The 12,436-nt window shown below is 33.4% G+C and overlaps 1 protein-coding gene across 18 annotated transcripts in view; it reads right to left on the bottom strand.

The window, feature by feature from the left end:
• The window catches only part of LOC106884018 (uncharacterized), a 1,573,201-nt gene that overhangs the window by 22,677 nt on the left and 1,538,088 nt on the right, over positions 1–12,436 (bottom strand). For 14 of the 18 annotated variants that reach the window (XM_089350855.1, XM_089350881.1, XM_089350853.1 and 11 more), the window contains one exon: positions 2,339–5,818. In XM_089350855.1, coding sequence (XP_089206981.1) covers positions 4,187–5,818 — 1,632 coding nt within the window. In that variant the 3' untranslated portion in view covers positions 2,339–4,186. Of the gene's footprint in view, positions 1–2,338; positions 5,819–12,436 lie in introns of those variants that run through there. The other 4 variants (XR_016241548.1, XR_016241547.1, XR_016241541.1 and 1 more) reach the window with 3 other exon arrangements.

Here is a 12,436-nt window from a genome sequence, read left to right as displayed (position 1 = left end):
GATGGCTTAAGCGGGCAAAACTTCGAAGTGTTTGAAAACAACATTCTTGTATAAGAATAATAAAATTGCACTCTACAAAAACATAGAGTAACCCTTCAGATGGATGTAATTTTTTTTAATTATAATTGAACATAAGGACAAACATTAATAGATGCATACGCACGCACACACACACACACACACACACACACACACACACACACATATATATATATATATATATATATATATATATATATATATATATATATATATATATATATATACCTACATATATATGCACACATAGACACACACACACATACATACATACATACATATATATATATATATATATATATATATACACATACATATGTATACATGTATGGGTATATATGTGTGTGTGTGAATGTCTAACATTATAATTACTCCCCTTTATATATTTCCACTTAAAATATTTTTCTCTTCCCTCCTATCACGCGTGTGTATATGCATATATATATATATATATATATATATATATATATATATATATATATATATATATATATATGTGTGTTTTTTTTTCTGAAACCATCTTTCTATAATTGCAATTTCTAAAGCTTAGTATAGGAAATTCTTTCAAATAGAAAGGTATTATTTTAAAATTTTACTATATCATATAGCGGTCTATAAAATCCTATATTTGTTTTACATTTAATTATTATGAAGTTGTTATATTCATGTTATTAATATTATAATTAACAGGCTTTATATGCATAACGTATTACCTGTGCTGTAATGAATATGTAATGTGGAATTAGAAATGTTAGTTGTTTTTTTTTTTTGTTTTTTAGACGACTACCCTGCAAATCCTGTGGTTCTTCACGTTTTTCAACTACTAGGAACGACACAAACTTTGAGAAATAAGATATCGACAAACAAATCTTTCATTACCTAAATGTGTAGCTATGCTTCGCGAAGGTAAACCTTAGAACGTAACACCTTCTATCCACTATATATATATATATATATATATATATATATATATATATATATATATATATATATATATACATATATGAAAACATACATATATGTGTGCGTGTGTGTGTATACGAATATATGTTTTATATTGTGAACACATATGTACACATATTTATACACCCTTATATTTGAATATACATGCATATATCAACGTATGATAGATTTTACACACACATATATAACATTCATATGGGAGGAGATGCCCACTAAGTGGACATCCATTATGCTAGTGACAGACCATCTACGGTCAAACCACAAGAGAAGAGAATGTTCTCTAGGGAAATTCAGCGCACACCAGAAAATGAACGGGCAAGACAAATGAAAATATACAAAATAAATAATTTATCATACACCAGGTTTCACACATTATTGGATTAATGTAATTTTTACTCACATAACCTATCCGTGACTTAAGAGTACGACCGTTCAATTCAATATAATTTGCAGAACATTTCACGAGTTGTCCACATAAGATTAGACATGCGTACAGTTCTACCGATTACATCGGAATTATTTTCAAAAGTCCCAGAGCTGGACTGCAAGTTATACTGAATTCTGCAAATTATATTGAATTGAAACTGCAAGTTATACTGAATTCTGCAAATTATATTGAATTGAACGGTCGTACTGATGAGCAACTGATGGGTTATGTAAGTAAACATTACATTAATCCAATAATGTGCGAAGCCTGGTCTACGATTAATATTTTATTTTGTATATTTTCATTTGTCTTGCCCGTTCATTTTCTGGTGTGTGTGAATTTACCTAGAGAACATTCTTTTTTTTTTGTGGTTTGACCGTAGATGGTTTATGTCTAGCATAATGGATATCCACTTAGTGGTCATCCCTTCTCATATGTATGTTATATAATTTTTCTGAATTTTCAGAATTTTCTTTATGCTAGGCCACTGGTTTTAAATTGGTTTTAATTAAATTAGTATATATATATATATATATATATATATATATATATATATATATATATATATATATATATATATATATATATATATATATATATATATATATATATATATATAACGATATTCAGCCATGCACACAGATTATCTTCTATATTCTAGCATTTGAATATGTATTCGCTTAGAGATATATGTGGTCTCATGGGAATTCAACTGTGCAACTTCTAGCGTCATATATATATCGGAAGCAAGTAATAGCACAATACGTATTCTGTATCTCAAATTGCACATTAGGGAACCAATGCTTATCAATATTCTAACCATCTCATTTTCTCTTTCAAAAAATATTACAAATTTGTTAGATCCATTCATCATGAGGGTAGACAGCGCAGAAGGAAAGAGTCATAGAATCAAGTTTGGTATTTATTTTCTCTCTTTTCTTTTTTTTTTTTTTATTATTTTGTCTATTCTAATTTTTCATAGACTATACTCGCTTTTTTTCAATCTCTTAGGAGTTTTAACTTCATCTGTATACAATTATACATAATTACAGCCAGAAACATATATACAGGAATATTTGCATAGATTCATCCATACCTGTACTACGGTTTTTCTCTATATTATATAATGGTTATGTGGGACTTATTCTTTTCCTTTTCTTCCTTTGTGCTTCTGCTTTCTTCATGTTTCACACGTCCTCTTTTCATAAGTGTTTATATAATTAATATGCGTAGCGAACCGTAAAAGGGAGGAAAATGTGAAAATAATTTAGTGGGATACTTAAGGAATACGGACATGGGGAATTGATTAAACAAATTTCGAACCAACTCCCAAATACGCAATAATACGTACAGAAATACATGTATACCTAGATACATCCCGGCAGAATCACGAAATATAACACGCCTGACGTTGAAACACAACAGATAATAGAATATGTTTCGACTCATTGTATATACATACTTGTATAGGCGTGTATACATATAGATACACATATAGACACACACACACACACACACACGCACACACACACACACACACGCATATATACATACATGCATAGATAGACGGACGGACAGACAGACAGACATATAGACAGATAGATAGATAGATAGATAGATAGATAGATAGATAGATAGATAGATAGATAGATAGATAGATTCTCTTCTTTAATGTTCTGCTTAACTCACCTTGGTTTCGCGATTCTCTAACGATAACACCAAATTTCTTCATCTCTTTTACTGTTCACATCATTCTCTCTCATTCGGTTTCCCCCTTTATTTCATTCAATTTTTTTTAGACCGTCCTTTCCCCTACTCACTTAAGTTTTCTTTCAATCCTTACATATAACCTTCCACGCAACTAGAGCCTTTTACATAACGGAAAGTGTAGCGGATGAATTTTTGCATTTACAATCGTTTGTTTAAATTCTTCCTTTTTATTGAAATGTCTTAGCATTATATCCCTAGTGAGATTTTGATAAAAACGTATTTTGTTTTCTTTATATCTCATTATTTCCCTTTCTACCCATGATTGTCTTCTTGTCAAACCATTTATATTAACTTTTATTCTGTTTTCATTTGTCTTACCCTCAATGTATCATTTATTTTCAGTGTCATAATTCCGTGAACATTTTGTGTACTTGTGCATTTTACTTTCTATTGCTCGCTGGTTTCTTGGACACTTTTCAGTCTCTTTACATCGTCAGTAATTTTTTTAATCATTCTCCCTGCTCTGCACAAGCTTATCGCCAGACATAACTACCAAATCCATAATAAAAGAATAGGGTTTAAAAATTGACGTAGCTTTTCGTAATATTTTAACTGCTTCATTGATAGTGGTTTTATTTATCCGATGATTTAATGGGAAAATTACTTCTTATCAGTATATTAAGGTTTATATTTGTTGTTAGTGTTGTTTTTTTGTGATGAACATGTTCTTATTTCATGGCTCATACGCATATATTAATTCATATAAATGTTTGCTGTTGTTGGATTTGGTCAATTTATTAGTATTTATTTCATTTATTTGTGTGCACACAATCTTTTCCCAGTTTGGTAAACAAGGTTATACACACGTATATATATATATATATATAAATACATACATACATATATATATATATATATATATATATATATATATATATATATATATATATATATATATATATATATATATATACATAATTTGCGTATACCATTATATTTGTTTTGTTTTTATATATAATTAAATATTTTATATACCTATTACATTCATCAGTGTAACGTCAGATATGTCATAAAAAATGCAATTAACGCTAGGCATCCTCGGGTATTCGTAGCAATGGATTTAGACACCTCTACATTATCATGTTTGTTTCTTTCTTCTATAACTCTTTGACGCCATTCCTCGTCTGCACGTTTGCATTCACTGTTATTTATGAGACTTAGTCTTGCTAAGGGCTTCTCAACTCTTCTCAAGACTGCCTCAGCGTGAACTCTGTTACAGAGAGATGCAGGAAGCATAATGAATTCCTTGTTACCAATGATCATCCAACACAAATATTCATTACTTTGATCTTTTGTTTGCGTAATTATTGTGTCATATTCATTTATGAATTTCATAGACGCAAGGCAAAAGTACTCAGCATGTGTTATGTGCTTCCCCTCTTCGTTCTCCATCACCAAAAACATATGGTGCGGTACAAAATGAATGTCATTTAAGAGGCAGCCACGTCGCGCTTTCTCGTCGCGGAAGGCTATCCATGTTCCCAGTCCAGGCGGTAGATTACAAGAAACGGTTCTTTTATCATAAGAGCGGACTAAATTCTGCAAAGGAGTGATTCTTTGAGAAGGTAATGTGGGACTATTATGTGCAAAAAGATTATCATTACAGACATGTTCTTGAAGTAAATGACTAATGTTCAGAGGCCAAAGAACAATTTTTCCTACTCGGTATCGCATAACTGAAGGAGCTGCTTCATGAAGTTCGATACACATAAAACGTGGATAGCAACCGTTATCAAATGTTTTCATTAGAACTCGTCTTCGAGAATAGTTACCTTCTCCTGCATCAATACAATGCCAATTTGTTTCAGTATTAATGTTGACTGTGTTATTACTTATTGTGATTTTGCTCGTTCCTTGGTTGACATGCCTCACCCAAGTACCATGCATAACCTTTGGGAAGGTACAGGCTTGAAGACCACGAAATTTACTAAAGGCTTTAATTTGGCAATCACCACAAGATTCCAGGCAGTGCGACCTGTGTTCCGAATTACACATATTATGACTGCTACATGTTTCAAATTCATCACTGCATATGCTTCGGATTACCCGATGATACATTTCAAAAACAAGATATTTTCGACTTGTAGGGAATATAGTTTTCGTATCACATATCATATCTAAGAAGAAATAAATTCTGCTAATCATACCGTTATCGTCGTATATGATGCGCATACACCAATAGCGCACAACATCAGTTTCTCGTACAATCACATACGTATCTTTACCATGTTTCCATGTTGCCAAACAACGGAGTCTGTTCTCCTCCTTTAAATTTCCTATGTAATCTGTACATGTCTTATCACGAATTCTAAGTAATAGACCTTCTTCGTCAACACAATAACTTTCAAACCGAAATGGTAACATTTTACTTGTACACACTTTTTCACCTGAAGGTAATTTTATATCAAAATCATAGCCTCCTTCAAAAGGGCATTTAACTTCTGTTGTATGAAATAAATGGACGGATAGGAGAGGCCAGTCATCCATCATCAAACGGGTGTCATTGCATATTCCGTCGTCGGAAGAGCTCAGTGGTGACATTCGTATCTGCATTACGGCATTACTCCTTTTAATAAACTGCATGCAAAGGTATTTGGCGCGTGGATCATCTTTTTCCTCCTGAAGAATATAAAAACACAATAATAATAATAATAATAATAATAATAATAATAATAATAATAATAAAAAGATCATCAATGATAATCATAATAACAACAACAACAACAACAACAACAATAACAATAGTAATAATAATAATAATAATAATAATAATAATAATAATAATAATAATAATAATAATAATAATAAATAATAATCATGATGTGTTAAACTAGAATATGAACAAAATAAAGAAGATTGACAGGAAAATCCGAAAGCAGCTGACTTGCAATAAGATGCACCACCCAAAGGTAGACGCAGATCATCTTTAACTTCCCAGAACCCAAGACGTTCGAGGCTTGGTTCAGTTTGAAATCTCTTACAAAACCACCTCAATTGGACTGGCCAAAATCTCTTGAAACATCTAATGATTGGATGCTAAAACTCGCTGAAAACCACGAGAGGCGAAAGAAGTTTCATTCAGTTATGAAGGAGAGAAAAATTTACTAACGAGCTCATGCATAATATTCAGATTGAACGGTGTAATAGAAGTGTGGCAAGTGTTGTTGCAACGAAGGTAAAATCAATGGCAAAAGCAAATAGCGTTTGAACATTTAGTTCATAGGTGAAAACAAAATCCTCTGCATAACTAATATGTCACCTGTAGTAAACAAGCTGATGTAGACCAAAAGTGGTCTACAGCCTTCAGTGGCTACGGATCTCAGGTTTAAAGACAGAGAGCGAAGGGTTTATCTTAACTGCCAATGTAATGAAAAATAAAGTAGATCCCAAGTGGCGATACTGCAACAATGAGATGGAAATAGTGAAACACCTAATCTCTGGGAGCAAGGTTGTAACAGCTATAGAGTCTAAAACAAAACATGACAGAGTTGGCCAATATCAACAATGGTTAATATAACGACATGATAAAATCAAAACTGCTGACAAATGATGTATGCACAACCCTGAGACTATAACTGGGGGACAAAATGCAACGATTTCTTTGGACTTTCCAGGACATACAGACCGGACAATCAAAGCTAATAACCCAAATATTATTGCTAAAAACCAAAACAATGAGGTTTGTATATTGATTGACATGAGCATACTTTGTGATCAACATATCTCGGCAAAAGAATTTAATGAGCTCAGAAAATATAGTGATTTGCTCATTGGAATCAAAGAATTATGCCATCTGAAGTCGGATACAATATCAGTGATTGTAAGAGAACTCGGAATTTATGGAAAAAGGAACTCAAAATTATTTGAGAATGATCCCTGCCTTACCATATACGGAAAAAGTGCAAAGGATGTTTTAGCTGGTACGTCACAAGTATTGAGTAAAGCAGTGTCACTGTGAATTTTATTTCCTTTTTTCCCCTTAATATGTTTAGCTTTTTTTCATTGTTTTCATTTTTTACATTTTTACTCCTTTCCGTTTTCCTTCTTTCATCTTTTCCACCTTTTCCTTCACATAACTTGAGTTTGTAAATGGACAATCTTGTGTGTTTATTTTAATAGCATACACATTTGTGCAGTGAGTTTCATTGCCCTGTGTGTCGGGAAGACACTCGGGAAGAAATGGAAACACAATTGAAGGAAGAAAGTAGAAAATAAACAATATCAAATTTTCATCACTCGTGAGAACAAGGATCGTGTTACTTCGTGAGGAACGAGACTTGGAAAAGACATCACTAAAAATGTCATTTCTTCTACTTTATATTTTAGAGTTTCACAAAACTTATGTAATTTAATAACAGATTACAAAATTCCAAGTTAAATTGCAAACTGGCTTAACACGCTAGAGAGTAAATGTTGCAAGTGGTAGGTGTTTGTCGTATATTCTTTCGTTAACATATAATTAGTTTGCTCGTCAGTTGAATGAGGACACATATAAAGATTTAGAGTGAGGAAATGTTTAAAGTATCAGCTGCATCATCAAGCATTGTAAGCGATAATGACTGTGCATAATTGAGATATTTTCAAATACTGAAGATGTCTTGGATTAGTAATAACTCTTTCTCCGTAAAAATTAATCAAATTCTCTGGCATTTGAAGAAACAAAATACTTTTATTTTAGTCTGTTTACAATTGAGATATTGTAATATGGAACTTTCTTTCAGATATAGAGTCCTCAAGTGCACGCACAAAAACATACATGAAATTTCAAATATGTGTACTTGTCGTATATGCGCACATTTATAAGCTATGCAACCCAAACAAGAGAAAAAATCCACAATCTAAACAGCCGTGGGAAATAAATCAAAACTTTATCTATAACTGAAAAATACTCACCCACGAACAATTATGCGAAAAAACAAAACAAGTCTAAACCTGACACATCTCTACCAATGAATCCTATCATATCGTCTTATGTAGAACTCAATTATTGAACAATAAATTGAAATTAGTGTCTTCCTGCAAAATATAATCTTCGAAACGCTAAAACATTTCAAAACAATAGATTATTCTAACAGCTAGGAATGAAAATATTTTACCACTCACACGTACCTTACAACAAATAATTCTCGTCTTAGACACCAGCACCAAAACTTATCACCTGACAGATACAACTACAATTATCTAAATGTTATCTATCTCTCCATCTTTGTCTGTCTTCGCTTTTCTCTTTCACTTTCTTTCTCTCTTTCGCTCTCTCAATCCATCTTTATCACTGTCTCTGTCTGCTTTCCTCTCTCGTATAAACGCATGCATGCATTTTGCGCGTGTGTGTGAAGACGATAATCCATTTAAGGTATTGGATTATCGATCAAATGGTCGCGTGTTCGAAACACGGATAGGGCCTGCATTGTTCTTTTGAGCTACACACCTCACTTCTCAATGCTGCAGTATTTAATACTAAATGTGCTTATTGGCGTCAGTGATTCCTTTATATCATAGATTCTATATTAATGTGTAAAAAGAAAACTTTAGCGCGTTTTTGTAATCACATAGTCCACTATTACGGAGTTGAGTTTAATTGTTTGTTTACAACAATGGACTCGAAATATTTGTTTATACTTTGATAGGCTAACAACTACGTTCAATAATCCAACATTTAATAATTAAACTTTTGTGGTATCGATGAAAAATGCTATTATTTATTCTCTGAACATGTCATTGACAAAAATCAATATTATTCAAGACTATAAAGTCTAACAAAATGTGCTATTATATTTCAACAGTGAATTTTAAATAGACTGAATTAAATGAACATTTATTAAAAACATTTTTGAAATTCTTTTAAAGATAAACCTCTCTTTGGACTTTAATATGGGAACCATGTTGTGTTATCGATTTGTTTTTATCAATGACTAATCTAAGTTCGGAGATATTAATAAATGACAATATATGTAAAATATTCAGTATTCACTGTAAGTAATTTTTCTATATATTGACAAGAATGGATGATTTCCGATGTACAAAAATATGTTAGTTAGATAATAGCTTAAATGTTCCTATTGTTTACTGTTAATTAATATTAGTGATATAGTTAAAACCTGTTAGAGAGTTTAGAACAATAAACATGTTTTTACATTTTAGAGCTACATTATTATTTTAAGTATGGAAGTCTATTTTGTACTTCATTCTACAACATGGTATGAACAAGTTCCCGGACTATTTCTGTAGCATGGTAACAGATGTCATCACACGATTGCATGTGCAGTGTGAACTAGCAATGACCGCCATGAGACAATGTGCCGAATGACATCGCTGTGTTTACTTCGCTAGTTGTGAAATTTGTGTTTTGTTGGGGTGGGGGTGATCATGCGTATGCTGTAATATGCAATTTTGTCATGGACAGAAACAAAGAGCCAATGTGAAATTTTGTGTTAAACTTGGGATGTCTGCTACAGAAACATGGGGCATGATTCGGCAAGCTTACAGCGACGGAGCAATGGGTCATCTGCAATGTTTCGGATGTTTCAAAAGCAGAAGAAGGTCCCTGAAAGGCTATGAGCGCTCAGGAAGACGATGACCGATGTGGAAGATCTGCCACAAGCGTCAACCCTGGAAATGTGGTATTTCATATCGAGAATTTGTCCCCCTGAGCCAAACTGTCAAGGGAGAGTTCTACTGCAACGCGTTGAAGCATTTGAGAGAAGACATTCAGCTAAAGTGGCCACATCTATGGAGCGCGAAAGACTGGATTCTTCACTGAGATATTTTTTATTAAACATTTTTTGATTAAACACAACTAGTCCGGAAATCTTTTCATATCACCTAGTACACAGATTGCCTTGAATATATCCGTAACGAAAATGGAACTTTGTATATATATATATATGAACGTTTATATTATCCTTACAGTCAAGAAAACCTAAATGAACATTAAACTGCTTACAAAGATGTCCATCAATATTCAAGCATAATCATTCCGTCTTTTATTTCAGACAGAAAACATGTGTATCTGAAGTGTTTCTTCACCAATCACAATCTTTTTTTTCTTTTTATCATATTATATATCTAAATCTGACTTGGTTTGGACTTTGTAAAAAGATTAAAAAATATATTCTAATTTTTCTGTGCATGGCTCGTCTAGGAATAATTTCAGCATAATTTCTTGGTGAGGAAATTATATTATATTCAGTACAGTATACTTACGAACTAGCAGAGTATTATGAATATCATAAGACATTATCACAGGCTATGAACATGACAACCTATTTGCCGCAGTAATGAAAATACTATAATTGAAAGCTTGAAAGAAACAGCTATATTTTTCTTATCCAGGAGTGCTACTTACAAACTCCCGTTGTTCAAAATCAGCATATAATGGTATTTGGGGAATTTGCTAGATAATTTCAAAGTATGGCTCCGCAGCAACTGAGAAATCGAGAGAGGTTTCAAAAGTTGAACATCTGAATATATCTCCATCCTTACAGTTCTCTTTTAGTTATTGCAGTACAAATAATTTCCAACGAACAATTTCGTGCTTGCCCCTGGATTTTTAACTCATTTTATCTATCTGCACCGGTGTATTGTCACATCTAATGAATTGCGTTTAAAGTTAACGTTTATGTGTTTCGATATGTGGATTTCAATAGTAGGTTTACTTAAGTCACCGGAAAGAAAGGAAAAGGAATTATTTGATCTCCAAAGATGAGGTGTTAACGATTGTATATAGCTAAAATTAGGTTGGCATTACATATGAGCAGACGGATAAAACCATATAGAGTGTTGTACATCAGTTAATCTTGCACAAAACGTACAATCTCGTGCAGATTGGCCAGATTTGTAACAGAAGTGCAGAACACATTCTTTCTAAGATACACACCTAATCGTATCACAGCGAGAAGGCATGATGCAAGATAACTTGTGGTCATTGTAATTACGGAAAATTGGTAGACTTTTATGGAATCTGCAAAGGATAATAATGAGTAAAATATGCATACATACATACATACATACATACATACATACATACATGTGTGTATGTGTGTGTATAAAGGGTGCAATTGTTAAATTGTAGTCATTTTATATTTCTAATTTCGCACATGCGAATTGCTTGTTTTTATGTTGTCGACTACACAGTTTAGAAGGGTTGATCGGCACAGTCTGTATGAAAAAGAGCACGATGGCGCAATTCACTCTGCCAGAAATTCGGAAACCATATGCTGTAATACTTGGCATTCCCACCGGAAGCTCCAATGCGAACAATTCAGAGTATTTGGGGGGTCAATCTGAGGACGGTGCAGAGGACTCGGAAATAGTTGGATGAGTCAATTACGAAGGTACGGAAGCTCGAAAAACTCACTCAGATCATTCTGAAAAGAAAACAACTACTGAATTTCTTGGTGATATCCGGCTATGATTGACAACGATCCCTCGAAGTTGACCAGGTCCATCCCCAAGGACATGGGATTGTCTGAGTTTCTTATCGGGCAGGTAGTACATGGAGACATTTAGTATTCGTCATACAAGATGAGAAAAGGTCATTTGTTATCCCAGCCCATCAAGGACGAGATGAAAGACCATGCAACGAAGCTTTTGAATAAACTCAAGCATCCCCTCCAACCGAACATGCTTTGGTTCTTCTCAGACCAGAAAAATTTCTGCCAGGATCAGATGGTGAACACACTGAACAACTGTTGTCTTGCCGTGTTCCCAAAAAATGTACTTAGAGTGATAAAAATCAAACATCTAGCCAACATTATGGTGTTTGGAGTGAACACAAGTTATGGCGACGTTATGCCTCCATTCATCTTTGCACACACCTTAGACTCAGCACGGAGTCTTACATCAAGTACCTGGAGGGGGCAGTGCTTCCCTGAATCAAGAGGGCGGCTACTGAAAACCCTCTATCTGGCAAGAGGATTCTGCACCATGCCACACGAGCAGGAGAACCCATGGCTGTTAGACAATTTCTGCGACAACATCACCCTTAAAATCTGGCCACCGAACTTCCCAATCAGGTACCCCACTCCTTGATTATTATTTTGGGGCGTTTTTGAGCAAGTGACCAACAAAATTCATTGTAACACTAAAGATGAACTGAAGGCAAGGATTACGAGAGCATTCACCAACATAATCAGAAGAGTGGCAGGAGATTCCCAAGTCGTCTAGAAGCTCTGGTTGAAGACAATGGCCATGTTATTGAATGGATTTACGCTTTAGTATTTCAAGATATTTTTATGT

Source organism: Octopus bimaculoides, chromosome 1 (assembly GCF_046866305.1).
Source record: "Octopus bimaculoides isolate indiv1 chromosome 1, ASM4686630v1, whole genome shotgun sequence".
NCBI lineage: Eukaryota > Metazoa > Mollusca > Cephalopoda > Octopoda > Octopodidae > Octopus > Octopus bimaculoides.
Note: the sequence above shows the minus strand (reverse complement) of the source record. Positions and strands in the feature narration are given on the sequence as shown.